Source organism: Suncus etruscus, chromosome 3 (assembly GCF_024139225.1).
Source record: "Suncus etruscus isolate mSunEtr1 chromosome 3, mSunEtr1.pri.cur, whole genome shotgun sequence".
Lineage (NCBI taxonomy): Eukaryota > Metazoa > Chordata > Mammalia > Eulipotyphla > Soricidae > Suncus > Suncus etruscus.
The window spans coordinates 144,485,838-144,503,525 of record NC_064850.1 but is presented as its reverse complement, the minus strand read 5'-3'; the positions used below and the strand labels follow the sequence as shown (position 1 = coordinate 144,503,525).

The following is a 17,688-nucleotide window of genomic DNA, read 5'->3' as shown; positions in this document are numbered from 1 at the left end:
GTTAGATAGTACAGAGTGAAGGCACTTGCCTAACTTCCAATTATGTCTGTGACATTGGTTCAAATTTGGGCACTAGATCTAGCCCTCTGAATACCATTAAGAAATGACCCCTCAACAGGGAGCCAAGTATAGACCAAAACAAAAACAAAAACAAAAAGGGGGGAAGGGAAATCTGAGCAGAAAAATAAAAATTTCCTTTGACTGGAGATAAAATCAATGATAAAATTATATATTTACCTGTCAGTAAGGAAAGCACAAATAATATTTTTGGCTTCTTTTGAAATGTCATTATCATCAGGAAAGGTTAGTGAGTTTTTATGGTTCATTATCTTGCTATAAGTTCCAACCAGAGAATCGGCATAAAAGGGTGTGTCACCTAAATGGAGATAGGAAAAACAAAGTACATTTAAAAAAATCAGTTTCAAAGACAAAGAATTAGTAATTTAAACATTATTAACTCTGAATTAAATAAAAATCAAACTTTATTAAAAAACAGTAACATCATAAAGTTTCTCTAAGCCTTTAAATGGCTTTTGAAAACACATATAAAAAAGATTTAGAACAGTCTTTCCTATAAACAAAAACAAAAATGTTTTATTAGAATAATTCCAAGTGGGGGCCGGGCGGTGGCGCTAAAGGTAAGGTGCCTGCCTTGCCTGCGCTAGCCTCAGAAGGACCGCGGTTCGATTCCCCCGGCGTCCCATATGGTCCCCCAAGCCAGGAGCGACTTCTGAGCGCATAGCCAGGAGTAACCCCTGAGCATTACCGGGTGTGGCCCAAAAACCAAAAAAAAAAAAAAAAAAGAATAATTCCAAGTGATAAGTTTGGGGGCAAACAAATACAGTACATAAAATCTTCCTTTACTTACCTACAAGCATTTCATAAAGAAACACCCCAACTGACCACCAGTCACATTCTCTTCCATAATAACCATCACCACCTTGAGATTTTAATACTTCGGGGGAAATATAGTCAGGAGTTCCAACTGCTGTATCACATCGTACCATACCTTCCTAAAGAGTAAGAGAACACATTTTGAGTGAAGATACAATCTCTCCTTATTAATTAAAGTAATTTTACTTAGCATAAGCCATAGAACTCAAAAATTTTTGTCAGGCTATAAAATATCATAATAAAATCTAATGTAAACTTGGTAGAAAAGTAACAAAGAACTCAATCACACCCACACACACCACATCCATACACACGTTTTATACCTACTATATCCAAAATCATGTTATGGACATAATAGTGATTTTCTTTTTTGGCAGGGCGCCATACCTGGCAGTGCTCAGGGGTTATTCTTAGCAATGCTCAAGGGATCATATGGGATGCTGGAAATCAAACTTAGGTTGGCCACTTATAAGGCAAGCACCCTATGTGCTGTACTATCTCTCCAGCCTTCCTAAGAGCGATTTTTATTTTATAATTTCTGCTATTATCTCTATATATGTACATTATACACACATATATACAATGGTCTTATAATTACATATGTATTTTGGATACATCAGTGATTTTTATTTTGTAAAAATGCTAGAAACATTGTTACTATGAATTATTCCTTTACTTTTGTCAATCTAACAAAATCATTTTCACTGTAGAGAACAAGTATATAAGGCAGGCAATTAGAATAAGATGCTAACAAGTCGTTTAATAACATATGATTTTTTTATTAAAATAGCCATTCAATTTAACTGTCAGAAACTTTTTTATTAATATCTTTATTTAAACACCTTGATTACAAATATGATTGTAGTTGGGTTTCAGTCATGTAAAGAATACCCCCCTCTTCACCGGTGCATCATTCCCACCACCAATGTTTCAAATCTCCCTCCTCCCCACCTCACTCCACGTTACTCTAGACAGGCTTTCCACTTCCCTCATTCACACATTGTTATGATAGTTCTCAGTGTGGTTATTTCTCTAACTGTACTCACCACTCTTTGTGGTGAGCTTCATGTCGTGAGCTGGACCTTCCAGCCCTCCTCACTTTTGTCTCTGAGGATTACTGCAAAAAGGTCTTTTATTTTTCTTAAAACCCATAGATGAGTGAGACTATTCTGTGTCTATCTCTCTCCCTCTGACTATTTCATTCAGCATAATAGATTCCATGTACATCCATGTATAGGAAAATTTCGTGACTTCGTCTCTCCTGACTGTCAGAAACTTTTAAGAAACTATACAAGAACTGACTGTACAAGTAAAATGTGGTAAAGTGGTAAAAGCATAACATATATATGAAAAACAACCTGAGAATACTAAGCACAATAAATATTTACCTAAAGTGTTCTTTTTTTTCCTTTCTGGGCTCACCCTTAACAGGGATGAGCGAAACATATGGAGTGCCAAATATTGAATCTAGGTGGACTTTGTTCAAGCCCTACCTGCAGTATCATTGCTTCAGTCCTACCTAAAACACATTTTAATGCTCTTAAAAGTTATACATACTAGTCATACATACTAGTTATTATGTTAGTTGATACTAGTACAACAGAACTGTAATTAAATGTTACTCTAAGTCTCATGTGGTTTTCCTTCTAACCAATCAATGTCTTTTTCAAAATAATTAGTGTAGCTTCCGGCTACTGTTCTGTGTTGTTTTGAGGAATATAATTCTGAAAAAGCAAACAACTTACTTCTTTATCTATACAAAGGCCAGTAAGTTAAACACCAAAAGTTAAACACAAAATTGAAAACAATTTTTTATGAAATCAATTTTATCACTGGCATTAACAATCCATGACCCTAAGCTAACTCTATTTCTAAATCTGTACAACAATTACTCTCAAGGATTAGTAAATGTGAATATTCACATTTAACTTAAATAGGGTGAAAAAAAATCCTTACACTTAAATGTTTTATTGATAATGTTTACTAAAACAGAATGATTTTATTAGTAATGTTAAGACCATGGCAAATATTTAAACAAATTTGACAAAGCACAGCAATTCTGCAAGACCAGACATGGTTAGTCAATTCTTGATAATTTTTACAAAGCATTTATCCTAATTTAGAAAAAAAGAAAAAAAATCAAAAGTTAATGATCTAACCTTATTCATCTTCATACAAGTACCAAAATCTGCTAACTTCAAATGTCCAGACTTATCCAGCAGCATGTTATCAGGTTTCACATCTCTAAGAAAGAGGAGAAAAATAAAAACACAATAGTAGAGTACTTCTAAAACAGATCAAACACTGATAAAAATTCAATAAGGCAGTTTTTAAAACCATGTATATTCACTCAATCTAGATAAGATCATCTTTGATCATATGCTCACTAGCCACATCTCAAACGTCAGTAGGTAAACTTTTATATGCTAAACTTTTTTTTGGGGGGGAGGGGGTTACACCCGGCAGCGCTCAGGGGTCACTCCTAGCTCTACATTCAAAAATCGCTCCTGGTAGACTCGGGGGACCATATGGGATGCTGGGATTCAAACCACCATCTATCTGCATGAAAGATAAACACCCGGCATTTGCCTTGCAAGCAGCCGATCCAGGACCAAAGGTGGTTGGTTCGAATCCCGGTGTCCCATATGGTCCCCCGTGCCTGCCAGGAGCTATTTCTAAGCAGACAGCCAGGAGTAACCCCTGAGCACCGCCGGGTATGGCCCAAAAACCAAAAAAAAAAAAAAAAAGAAAGATAAAGATAAACACCCTAACTCCATGCTATCTCTCCAGCCCCTAAATTTTTTCTTTCTTTCTTTTTTTTTTTTTACCACACCTCTTGGTGTTCAGGGGTTACTCCTGGCTCTATGCTCAGAAATTGATCCTGGCAGGCTTGGGGGACCATATGGGATGCTGGGGATCGAATCCTGGTCAGTTATATGTCCTATTGTTGTGCAATCACTCTGGCCCCTATATGCTAAACTTTTATAGACAATGATAAAAAGAAATATTTCCTTTCATTTTATTTTAAATTTATGGAGAGGGGGCTATTGGGCCATATCCTATAGTAGAGCTCAGGGCTTACTCCTGGCTCTCAATTCAGGGATCATTCCTGATAAAAGTTCAGAGGACCAAATGGAGTGCTGGAAATTGAACCCAGGTCTGTCATTATGCAATACAAGTATTCTACCCACTATCCTCTCTCTCCAGCTCTTCTCCATCCTTTTACACAGTCTGATTATTTCAAGGGAAAAGATAATCATTTGGGTAACAATAATTTTAAAAAGTCATTAATGTGGGGCCAGAGCAGTGGTGCAAGCAGTAGGGTGTCTTCCTTGCACATGCTAACCTAGGACAGACCACAGTTCGATCCTGGGTGTCCTATATGGTCCCCCAAACCAGGAGCAATTTCTGAGCACATAGCCAGGAGTAACCCCTGAGCATCACTGGGTGTGACCCAAAAACCAAAAGAAAAAAGTCATAAATGTAATTTATACAAGACATAAATATATGAATGAACAAACACAAGACTGATTTACTTCCATATTTGTATACCGGTAATTCTACACTTGATTCAATTGGTGGCTGCAGAACAAATGAAGTTATTCCTCTAATATATATAATTTATTTACTAATTAAAAGAAAAATAATTTGAAGATTTATTTTCTGTACATAGAAATTTCAAAAGGAAATTACTTTGTACATAAAAACTGCTTAACACTCTAACATACTTTTAAAATTCTATACTTAAGTTATATAAACAAGATTAAAGAATACATTTATATCATCAATATCTTAAAATGTTAAAACTTTAATTTTAATTAAGTTTTTAATTCTGAAAAACCAGTCATGGGATATGGGAGGAAATTAGGTTGGATTAAGTAATAAATATTAATCAAGTAAAGCTTAAGAACTTTTCAGCTTCTCTCATAAACAAATAAAATGTAAGATACTTAAATTTTTACCTATGAATAAAGCCCATTGAATGAATTGCATCCAATGCAAGAACAACTTCTGCTGTATAGAACCGTGCCCATTTTTCAGGCACATCGTAGTTGCTCATTAAGTTTACAAGATCCCCACCAGGCATGTATTCCATTACCATGTAAAGATAACGATCATCCTGGAATGCATAAAACAGCTGTAAAAATGAAAAAAAAATTTTAATTAAACAATTATTCAAGAATGTAAAAAAATACTAACACCAAACTTAACTAAAATAATCAAGTTGCAGTAATGTTAAATCCTTAAAAAAATTTTAATTTAAAAAAATCAAATACACAAGACAATTGTCCATATGCAAAGAAACTAGTAACTGGTTATTTGTGATGAGTCTGAGGAAGATCTTTTACCTCTATCAGTACAAATTGAATTTTATATACTGACAAAATTTTGCAGTAACTTGAAGAAAGAATAGGTCTTTAGCAAAGATATATTGTAGTTGAAACAGAAAGTTGGGGCCTGAGCGATGGCGCAGCGGTAGGGCATTTGCCTTATATGCAGCTGACTCAGGTCAGACTGCGGTTCGACACCACCACCACCCCCAGATGGTACCTCAAGCAAGGAGCAATTTCTAAGCGCATAACCAGGAGTAACCCCGAGTATCACTGGGTGTGGCCCAAAAACCAAACCAAAACAAAAGAAACAAAAAGAAAACGATGACTAAAAGAAAAGCAGGAAGAGTAAAGTTCATTGAACAAATACAGCAGAATAACAAATATAAACATATTATGTGACTAAGATTAAAGTTAAAAGAAGAAATTTAGGAGTCGGAGCAATAGCACAGTAGTAGGGCATATGCCTTGCATGTGTCTGACCCAGGACAGACCTCGATTGGAGCCCTGGTATCCCATATGGTCCCCCCAGGCAGGAGCACATAGCCAGAAGTAAACCCCGAGTATCACTGGTGTGGCCCAAAAACAAAACAAAAGAAAAAAACAAATAAAGGGGCCAGAGAGGTGGTGCTAGAGGTAAAGTATCTGTCTTGCAAACACTAGCCTAGGACAGATCAGGGTTTGATCCCCTGGCGTCCCATATGGTCCCCCCAAGCCAGGGGCGATTTCTGAGCACAGAGCCAGAAGTAACCCAAACCCCTGAGCGTCAAACGGGTGTGCCTCCCCCCCAAAAAAAGAAAGGAAAAAAAGCAGAAATTTACAAAAGGACATTTTAATTGAAGTGAGATTAGAACTGAAAGACCTACCCAAAAACAAGCAAACAAACAAAAAATGGTGGTGGGGGGCACCCCAGAGAGACAACAGCGTTAAGGCATTTGTCTTGCATGCAGCTGATCCAGATTAGTGGTTAGAATCCCGGCATCCCATTGGGTCCCCTGTGCCTGCCAGGATCGATTTCTGATCACAGAGCCAAGAGAAACCTCTGAGCGCCACCAGGTGTGACCCAAAAACAAAAACCAAAACCAAAAAAACCCTAAAAGACTTAGAGAAATGATAGCTAAATTTCTTAAAATCTTTTTGCTTCTTTTTTCTAATAATGTACAGTAGTCTTAGTTATAAATTGCTATTTTAATTTTAAAAATATCATCTGGAGAAGAAAAAGAAATTAAGTGACATTTTATACATAAAGTGTACAATTTATCATTTGGGTAGTATTTAAAAACTTTGAATTGATTACATTTTGCCCCACTGGAAAATGTATAAAAAATAAAAGTCTCAATTACATAGCATATAAATTTCCCCTAAAAATTATAGTATGGGGCCAAAGTGATATACAGTGAGAGGATAGGGTACTTTCCTTTTATGCAACCAACCTGGATTCAATTCCTAGCATCCATATGGTCCCCGAAGCCCGCCAGGAGTAATACCTGACTGCTGAGCCAGGAATAACCTCTGAGCATAGCATAGTGTGGCTCCCAAATCAAACAACAAACCTCACCCCCAGCATGTCAATTTCTATTTTCAACAGATCAAAACATTGCCTCTACTAAAGGTTCTCTACTAGATATTAATAGCCAATCCCCTCCACTACCAAGGAAAGATTCAATGATACTTAAACAGGAACACATTTTGGTTGTTATAATAGCAACTATGGGTTCTAAGAGCTGTTATGGAGTACAAGATGCTGATAAAAATACCAAATGCAAAGAATAGCCTCTAATAACAGAAAATCTGAAAAATCATTATGCTCTTTGATCTGTACATCAACCTGAAATGTATGTATTTTTTTCCTCCCTGGAAGAAGCCCATGTTCTCTTTCAACACATATATCTATAACTATTCTCATATTTCTCTAAATAAAACTTTTACTTCAAGAAAAAGTCATTAAGCTGAACCAAGAAACTGCTCAACAGAGTTGATTAAAACATAGTAAACACCAGAGATAGTATAGGAAATAGGCTGTCATCCAGTTCCATCACCACATATGTTCCCCCATGCCTACAGGGGGCACTCCTATGCAAAGAGCTCATAGACCCTAAGCACTACTAAATGTGTGGGCATCCATCACCCAAGTACCTAGGTTTTGGCCCCTTTTTAGTTTTTTGCAAGGGGACTCTCACTATAATTAGTGCTCATGGGGTGTCTGGGGGCCACTTTTGGTGATAATCAGCTAACTGTACCAGATGACTCAATGCTTAAATCCAATGATGTAAAGCTGCTTGGCCAAGCAGAGCTAGGGGTTACCAGAACTATATCTGTCAGGACAGGGTGAGTGGAGGTAAGGCAATGTGGTATCAGGGATTAAACCCATGGCCTTTCTCATGCAAGGCATACACTCCAGTGCTATGAGCTATCTTCCCAGATTTTTTTATTTTTGATTTTTGGGCCACATCCGGTGAAGCTCAGGGGTTACTCCTGGCTATGCGCTCAGAAATCACTCCTGGCAGGCTTGGAGGACCATATGGGATGCCGGGATTCAAACCACCATCTGTCCTGGATCAGCTGCAGACAAGGCAAACGCTCTACTGCTATGCTATCTCTCCGGCCCCTAATTAGAATGTTTTCAAAAAATACATATTAGGAATTGAAAAATGGTCTTTCCCCACTGTTTTGTTTTTCCATACACTCTTATTATAAGGATTCCAATATATAAGATAAAAAATACAGAGATGCTCTAATTAAAGCAGGAATTTAAAAGTCATAATTATAACCCGCTTCCTGTTGCCCTGAGACTTCCCTTGAGGTCTAAAAATAACTAACTCAAGGACTTGATATGTGTAGATCAAGTGATAGGGCACAAGGTCCAGAATTTGATCTCTGATACCACACTGTTGGTCCCTAATCACTGATTATATGTGGTACCTAAAATGACAACCCCCCCCCAAAAGAAAAGACCCAACAATATAAACAAGAGTGTACATTTCTGAGAAAGGAAGCTAACTCCTAGAGAAGTAAATGTTTTAGATATAGCTTCAGAGACAGGTAGTCAATACTAGACTACAATCTTTAAATATGTACCTGTTTTTCTCTTATCTGAAATGGCCCTATAGCCATTAAACTCAGTATTTGTAATTCTAGCTAACTCATTTTCCTTAGCTTCTTTCATTCCTTCTCTACAACATGAAGGGAACAAATAGATCCACAAGAGTTAATATTTGAAGAAAAATTTCAATTTCAGTATTAAACATCTAACTAATTCAGTATGAAAACATAAGACTTTCCCTAAATCAAAGCAGACTGTTTTCTCATAAATTCTACAAAAACCTAGTTTGACTTTACTGCACTTTTCTCCTAGAGATGATAGAATAAAATTAAATTTCATTATTAAATAAAGGAAGACTATTTTATAAGTCTTTTTACCTATATAATTTCCACCACTATTCAGAAAAACAAACTGTTTTCTTAGATATTTAGTTACAAACTAGTTTAGCAATAATAAAATAACAGCAAAACCATACCTGAACGACCCAAGGACTGTTAGCAAAGGCCATGATGTCCCTTTCTTCCCAGAAAAAAGCAGAATCTGATCTCTTAATCATTTCAAATTTACTTAGAAGTTTCATAGCATATACTTTCCTGGTAGATTTATGTCTTACCTTTAAAACAGAAAACAGAAAATAATATTTTATAAATAGTTAAAGCTTAGTTTTTCCCAGAACAGTCAAATCTTTTTAAAGCCCTGTTAACAACTTAACATTATTGTCCTAATTATTTTTTTTTTTTTTTTTTTTTTTTGGTTTTTGGGCCACACCCGGTGACGCTCAGGGGTTACTCCTGGCTATGCGCTCAGAAGTTGCTCCTGGCTTCTTGGGGGACCATATGGGACGCCGGGGGATCGAACCGCGGTCCGTCCTAGGCTAGCGCAGGCAAGGCAGGAACCTTACCTCCAGCGCCACCACCCGGCCCCAATTATTTTTCTTTTCATTTCTTCCACTGAACTAAGTAATCTCAAAGATTTATTTAATGAAAGAAATGTTAGAAAAAGAAAATTTGGGGGGCTGGCGAGGTGGCGCTAGAGGTAAGGTGTCTGCCTCACAAGTGCTAGCCAAGGAAGGACCGTGGTTAGATCCCCCGGTGTCCCATATGGTCCCCCCAAGCCAGAGGCAATTTCTGAGCTCTTAGCCAGGAGTAACCCCTGAGCATCAAACAGGTGTGGCCCGAAAAAAAACAACAACAAAAAAAAAAAAAAAAAAAAATTTGGAAAATCTGTTCATTATACTAGCCTTAGTAGTAGTCCTTCCTTTATTATGCTTTGTATGCTAATTCCTATTTATAAAACTTATTACTTCAAAGCAGTTTAAAAAGTATAGTTTTAAGAATAAATATTTCTCATCTAATATTTGATTGAGGAATTTTATTTAAGTGACAGGGATTGAATTTACTCTCTCATGCATTTGAAGGCATGTAGTTTACCATTGAGCTACAGGTCCTGCTCTCTTTGAATTCTCTAATCTACCTAAGGATGTTTGGAGAAAACATTTCAAAGTATCATATATATTCGAGTATAAGCCTAGTTTTGGGGCACAAAATGTGTGCCGAAAACCCCGAGCTTGGCTTAGACTTGAGTCATACAGGTTATTTGATTCGGTGCCTGCTCAGTACACAGTCTTTAGTCATCTTCTGCCGTCTGCTGGAGGATGCGGTGCTTCAGCTCAGTCCACAAATCCAGCTGAGCTGAAGAGGAAGGTGGCTGAACTGAACTGGCTGCCACTGAACTATTTAACCCACAATATTCTGCGCTTTGTATGAGACTGAGAGCAGTGATGATGATATCTGTGATCTCAGTGATGATGACAACGTCTATGCTGATACCCTCACATCAGGTACAGCTGAAGGTCTGTTTGAAGTTTTGCTAGTTTACGGTTTTTCTTTAGCAATAAATGTTGAAAAACATTTAATATACCAATTCCTCAATTATTGTAATTGTTTTGGGTATATATTTTTATTTTTGAAATTTACCAGTGGCTGCTGCAGTTTCCACCTTGGATTTACTTGAGTCACTAAGTTTCCCCAGTTTTTACGGTGAAATTCGAGGGGGGGGGGCTTATACTCGAGTATATAGGTACTACTTTATTTGGCCTTTTAGACTTTTCCATATCAAAACAAGAAAATCTAGAGCAATTTAAAGCCAACAATTCCATAAGAATACTTTCCTATGCACTGGTAAAGGTTGCACATTGTAACTCAATCACAAACAACTTTATCTGTGAAAAAAATGTATTATGAACAACTTTATAACCAGTGTTATAAAAAAAATATTTTCCCAAGAATATGTTAATTTTAAGAGTATTTTGGTATCATTCAATAACCTACCAATTGAACTTCTCCAAATGCTCCTCTACCAATCACCTTCACTACTTCATAATCTTCAGCTTTCATGCGTAAATCTCTAATTTTATTGATCGTGTCTTTATCTGTAAGAAAAAATTATAACTTGAAATCACAAAAGTACTGATTTTATATTCAAGTTTTTAATAAACTGAACAAAAATAATTAAGAATTATTTAAGATGAAGTCGAAGTGACAGTATGGCAGGTAGGGCGTTTGCTTTTCATGCAACCAACCAGCTTCAATCCCCCACATCTCATATAGTTGCTCTAGCCTGCCAGGAATGATTTCTAGCACAGAGCCAGGAGTAACTCCGAAGTGTCACCAGTTATGGCTCAAAAACCAAAATAACAACAATTTTAAATTTTAAAAGAGTTAATACATGGGCCCGGAGAGATAGCACAGCGGCGTTTGCCTTGCAAGCAGCTGATCCAGGACCAAAGGTGGTTGGTTCGAATCCCGGTGTCCCATATGGTCCTTCATGCCTGCCAGGAGCTATTTCTGAGCAGACAGCCAGGAATAACCCCTGAGCACCGCCGGGTGTGGCCCAAAAACCAAAAAAAAAAAAAAAAAGAGTTAATACATAACATGTAAAAGTGTAATTTATTAATATATAATTTATATATTTCCTTAGGGGTCAAAAAAATATCACAGAGGTAAGGTGTTTGCCTTGCATTCAGCCGGTCCAGGACAGACAGTGGTTAGAATCCTGGCATTCCATATGGTCCCCTAAACCTGCCAGGAGTGACTTCTGAGCACAGAGCCAGTGTGACCCCAAATCCAAAAATATATATACTTTTTTTCCTTGGGGGTCAGAGTGGTGGCGCAAGCGGTAAGGTGTCTGCCTTTTCCATGCTAGCCTAGGACAGACCACAGTTCGATCCCCTGGTGTCCCATATGGTCCCAGGAGTGACTTCTGAGCGCATAGCCAGAAATAACCCTAGCGTCACTGGGTGTGGCCCCAAATCTCCCCTCAAAAGTTTTCCTTAAAATATAGCTTAAAAGAACATTTCAGAAAACAAATACATTCCAAAAATGCAAAGAAAAATTAATTAGGTCCTGGTATTTCAAGTTCCTTAAATTTAATTTGAGAGACCACAGGCAGATATTTTAATGAAATAAAATTGTTTTATAAAGTCAGTTTCAAAGATCTTATTTTAAAAAAACCAAATAAAGTATTAAGGACAAATAACTGTAATTTTCTATTAAGCTTAGATTTTAAATTAAAACACAAAGTGGAATCACACTATTTATAAAAACTTGACATGCTACAAACTTCAATAATTTACAAATCCCTACTGGATAGATGTTCTAATTCCTAATTTGGTCATAGATTAAAATAGGGCTATTTTAATCCACATGGGTCAACATTGGCATGAGATTATATAGAAAAGCTCACATTGCAGAGTTGTACAAAATACAGAACAGCTATTAAACTTAAATTCTAACTCATAATAAAAGTTGCATAAAAAATTGTCTTCCTTTTTAAATGCACATTGAGCTTTTGTCCGCACATATCATAATCAATAAATACATACAACAATGGTAAACTGGGGCCACGGAGATAGCATGGAGGTAGGGCATATGCCTTGCATGCAGAAGAAAGGTGGTTTGAATTCCGGCATCCCATATGGTCCCGTACCCCCCCCCCCCGAGACTGCCAGGTGCGATTTCTGAGTATATAGCCAGGAGTAACTCCTGAGTGCCGCCAGGTGTGATCCAAAAACCAAAAAAAAAAAAAAAAAAAACACCAAAATAAACAACGGTAAACTTTCACACAGGACTATCAATATAATAACAGTAATACTTCAACATAATCATTTTTTATTACTCATCTAAGATGCCTCAGAAAGATAGATATAGATATATAATAGTCAACTAATTTACTATAGAGGCTCTATCACTAGTTGTTGTCTTTATTGCTGTGGTGCTTTTCAGGTTTTTTGTTTGTTTTAGGTTTGATTTTTTTGTGTTATTTTTATGTTTCCTTCCTTTTTTCCCTTTCTTTTCTTAAACTGATTTTTGTACTCTCTAGAAGGACTCCTCCCATTTTTTGCTTGTTTGAATTTTTGCTCTCCCCCACTTTTTTTTCTTACCTTCAAAAACAGAACCACATAACCTGAACCATCTTGTTCTGCCTCACAAATTGAGGGGGAAATAATGGAGGGCACCAAGACCAAACAGTCATATGAACATTGAGTAGAAATAAAGTGATTCAACTTACACACCAAATCCAAAAACTACAACAGAATCGATACCCAGTCTACAACAAGCTAGACACAGAAGGGACCACTTATACTAGTAGCCTGGGGGGAAAATGAAGGGCAATATGGATGCATGCGGGGAACAGGGGTGAAGGGAAGACAACATTGGTGGTAGGAATGCCCTGATTCAATGTCACTATGTACCTAAAATGCTATTGTGAACTATTTGTAATCCACTTTGGTCAAAATAAAAATTATTAATAATACAAATAAATAAATAACTCCAAATTCAAGCTCCATAAAGCCAAAACAATTTCTCAATTTCTCTCTTCTCTTTTTGTATCTCTCTCTTTTACACACACACACACACACACACACACACACACACACACACACACACACACACACAGCACCCCAGTCACAATTACATATTCTGGAGAAGAAAACAATGAGACCTAAAACAAGTCTAAAAAGAGTAATAATGTAAGTTGGTGAAGAGAGAATTTATGGGGAAATAGTATATCTACCAACATAACAAAAGCAGAGGAACTACAGCTAGTAGCTTTAAAATCATGATTTTCATCAGTTATTTACTCAACAAGAATCTTTTTCACATTAAAGCATAAAGCTTGATGTGTAAAACAAGTATTTTTTAAAACTTCTCTGTTTTGCTAACTTCCTTCCATGACACACAGTGCCTGAGAGTACTATGGAACCACTGGGAACTGACAACGTTGAAAACTATTAGATAGGAAACCATGAAAAGCAATAAGGAAAATAAATGATAACAGGCAGATTTACATTTTGGCTAAACTACTCCATAAAGTAAGTTTGAAAAGAAAGAGAATTTTAAGAGTACTTTATAATATTCCAGATAAGAACTAAAAGTCCTAAGACTGAACAATGCATTATGTAATAGCCTGTGAGGTTGAGAAAGAATTCCTGGCTCTGATTATAGGAAGCTTTGAGCTATAAACAGGGTATAAAGTCTGTAGTTTGAGCTCAGAAAATATATCTGCTATTTGTGGCAATGGAGACTGCTTCCTAATAATTCTAACGGCACTAGAACTATAGGAAACAATCTAAAATTACTTATATCAAGTCTTAAGAAGTTAAAAATACTGAGGCTAAAGCGATATCACAGTGGGTAGGGCATTTGCCTTGAATGCAACAGACTCAGGTTTGACCACCAGCATCCCATCTTCTTCTTCTTCTTTTTCTTTTTAAAGTACTTTTCTTCTTAATTTGCTGAAAGACACCATCCATCTCTGAGTTCCCAAGTATGGACATATGCATCCATAAAATGTCCAGACACACAGATAAACCTTTCTTATCCAAGTCCCACCTTTATAGCTGCATTTAGTTTTAATTATATTCTTATTGGATATAAGGATATAATAAATTATATCCTTTAATTATATCCTAATTCCAAAAATAGCTATATAGGGAATTATAGTTTCAATATATAAATTTGGGGGTGGATAGAGACAATTTAGACCATAGTAGTACTCAATCACAGTAAAATGTTAATACTATTTAGTCATCAACTTGCTATATGCAAAGATAAAATGGGATATTTTGCTTTAGTTGTTTTGGGAAAGGGAAGTTAAGAGTATTTTGGGCATTATCCAGCAGTACTAGGAATTTACTCTGGCTATTGAACTCAGGCATCACTCCTGGTATGTTAGGGGACCTTAATGTCATGATACTGGGGAATCAAACCACGGTTAGTTGTGTGCAAAGCAATTGCCTCGTCCTGTATTTATCTAGAACCTTACTTATTTTTAACAAAAATATAAAAAAAAATCATGAGCAAGACCATTTCCCAAAAAGTTCCTGTTAATGTCTAACACAGTAACTACAGGCTTTAAATACCTTGTTTTTACATGCTTTGTTGGTTTGCCTAACTAAGCCTTTATTACACATACTATATAATTTTAACTACCATCATTTTTAACATCGTTAGCAGACTCCACTTGAAGTTGTACTTAGTGTTCTCACTACTACTTCAAAAACTATTCTCTCCTGGTGGCTGCAGAAAGAATTCAAAGGGCTGGAATTTAAGTATTGCATGTGCAATATTGTATGATCCCCAACCTCCACTGGAAAGGATCCTAAGTACTGAGACTATAGTAGCCCTGAGCACTGCCCTGGGTATGTCTCAACCATACCCACCTCCCAAATCTGTTGAATTTTGTTGTAGAAAAACTATATATAAAGGGTAGTTCTTTAATCATTTCAAATTTGGTAATTAAAATAGTAAAAAGAAAAATCACTAAACCTTGTTTGTCAAATAATTTAATTGCTGATGGGCCTCAATCCATTTATCAACTGTCTTACCAAAAAAAAAAGCCTAACAAAACAAATAAAATCTACAAATTCTACATATTAAAATCATGGTTTAGTTTAAAGAAACTATAATGTAAAGACCCTTTCTCAAAACCTCAATTTACTACATCTTGGCAATATGTCATAGTTCAGCTAGTTTCTCCCACTTCCCACTACTGTGAACTGTGTACAACTATTTAGAACTTTAAAGAAAAAAAGTGGGGGGGGGGCTGGCGCGGTGGCTCTAGAGGTAAGGTGTCTGCCTCGCCAGCGCTAGCCTAGGTCGGACCACAGTTCGATCCCCCGGCGTCCCATATGGTCCCCCAAGCCAGGAGCGACTTCTGAGTGCATAGCCAGCAGTAACCCCTGAGCGTCACCGGGTGTGGCCCCAAAAGCCAAAACCAAAAACCAAAAAAAAAAAAAAAAAAAAAAAGAATGGGGCTGGAGAGATAGCACAAAGGAAGGGTGTTTGCCTTGCACGCAGCCATTTCCAGGACAGACGGTGGTTCGAATCCAGGCATCCCATATGATCCCCCGTGCCTGCCAGGAGTGATTTCTGACCATAGAGCCAGGAGTAACCCCTGAGCGCTGTCGGGTGTGACCCAAAAACCAAAAAAGAAAGTCAAGGGGGTTAAGTAACAGTACAATAGATAAGGTGATTTTATTGCCTTGCACGTGGCCAACCTAGGATCAATCCCCAGAAGCCAAATGGTTTCCTGAACCCCACCAGAAGTGAATTGAGGATAGAGTTAGGCGTAAACCCTGAACATCACTGGTTGTAGTCTCTTTACCGTACAAATACCCAATAACTCTAAAATCAGTCTTTAGCTCAAACACTGGCAGCAAAACGCTCAGTTAAGAAAGTTCTGCAGGGGCCAGAGAAACAGCATGTAGGTAAGGCGTTTGCCTTTCATGCAGAAGGTTGGTGGTTTAAATCCCGGCATCCCATATGGTCCCCTGAGCCTGCCAGGAGCGATTTCTGAGCATAGAGCCAGGAGTAACCCCTGAGCGCTGCCAGGTGTGACCCAAAAACCAAAAAAAAAAAAAAAAAGAGAAAGTGGATGTGGTTTTATCCCATGGAGATAAAGAACAAGCATGGCATTGTTGGTTATAATGCTTGAAGGCCAATCCTTAATACATTATCAAGTTTATTAGTTGAGTCATGTATGATCATGCTGGTATTTGAACTAAGATGTGTCAAAAAAATAAATAAAAATAGGGGTCAGAGCAGTGGCACAAGCGGTAAGCACTTGCTTTGCACACGCTAACCTAGGACGGACTGTGGCTCGATCCCCCAGTGTCCCATATGGTCCCCCAGCCAGGAGAGATTTCTGAGCACACAGCCAGGAGTAACCCCTGAGTGTCACTGGGTGAGGCCCAAAAAGCAATAAATAAATAAATAAATAAATAAATCCACTTGTCAAATTCTAAATTATTATCTCTAGTTCAGACTTCTCTCTAAAATCATATATATATATATACATACACACACAGATATAGTAAATTATTTTTGAAACATTATCTACTAGATTAGTGGTTAATAAACATCTAATGTCTTAACAAAAACCGAAGAGAATAATTGTTGAGAGAGCACACTGAGCTATATCTGGAATGCACATTTTACTTTAATTTTTTTTAACTCTTTGGGCCACTTCTAGCAGTGCTTGAGTTATTTATTCCCAAGCTCTGTGCTTGGGGGTAATTCTTTAATCCTCAAGAGACCATGATGTATGTGCAAGGGATCCAACATGGACCTCCCTCAGGCAAAACATCCACTCAACTCTTCAAATTATCTACACCAGTGAAAGTATGTTTTACGGAGGAGGCTCAATCACCAGCACATGGTCCTCTGAGCACAGAAACTGAAAGTAGCTCAGGAACATATCTAAACCAGGCTCCAGAATAAAATAAAAACGAAAAATAAAGAGACGTTGTCAGTCAAAACCTCTGTGATCATTATCAATATTGTGACATTTTATTTTTATTACACACTATATCTTATCTTTTAGAAAAAACGTGCTGGCTCTGCCTTTGAAATACATCTGGAAGCTAGTGACTTCTGATATATGCTGGACAAAGACATTATCATCTCTTCCTTGGATTACTGCAATAGCTTCTTAGCCAATTTGCATGTTTATCTGTATCCTTGCTTCTTTCTATTCCTTTTTTTTTTTTTTTTTGGTTTTTCGGGCCACACCTGTTTGCTGCTCAGGGGTTACTCCTGGCTAAGCGCTCAGAAACTGCCCATGGCTTGTGGGGACTGAACTGCAGTCTTGATCTTTCCTTGGCTAGCGCTTGCAAGGCAGACACCTTACCTCTAGCGCCACCTCACCAGCCCCTATATTCTCTTCTTAACACAAGATGGTATTCTTAAAAACACAAGTCAGATCATGTCACTCCTCTTCTAAATACTCTTTAATGTCTTGCCATCTCATCCAGAGTAAAAGTTAAAGACTTTACAATGGCCTACAAGACTCTACATGACCTAGCCTATTTTCTTACTTCTCTGACATCATCTTACTATTCCCTCCCTGGCCACTCAC

At 37.3% G+C, this 17,688-nt stretch overlaps 1 protein-coding gene across 1 annotated transcript in view; it reads right to left on the bottom strand.

The window, feature by feature from the left end:
* ROCK1 (Rho associated coiled-coil containing protein kinase 1) overlaps positions 1 to 17,688 on the bottom strand; it is a 647,994-nt gene that overhangs the window by 74,010 nt on the left and 556,296 nt on the right. The window contains exons 4-9 of the mRNA XM_049769981.1: positions 10,599 to 10,699; positions 8,744 to 8,881; positions 4,857 to 5,032; positions 3,054 to 3,138; positions 869 to 1,013; positions 238 to 376 (exon numbers count right to left, since the gene is read on the bottom strand). Of these exons, the coding sequence (XP_049625938.1) occupies positions 238 to 376; positions 869 to 1,013; positions 3,054 to 3,138; positions 4,857 to 5,032; positions 8,744 to 8,881; positions 10,599 to 10,699 (784 nt within the window). The remainder of the gene's footprint in view (positions 1 to 237; positions 377 to 868; positions 1,014 to 3,053; positions 3,139 to 4,856; positions 5,033 to 8,743; positions 8,882 to 10,598; positions 10,700 to 17,688) is intronic.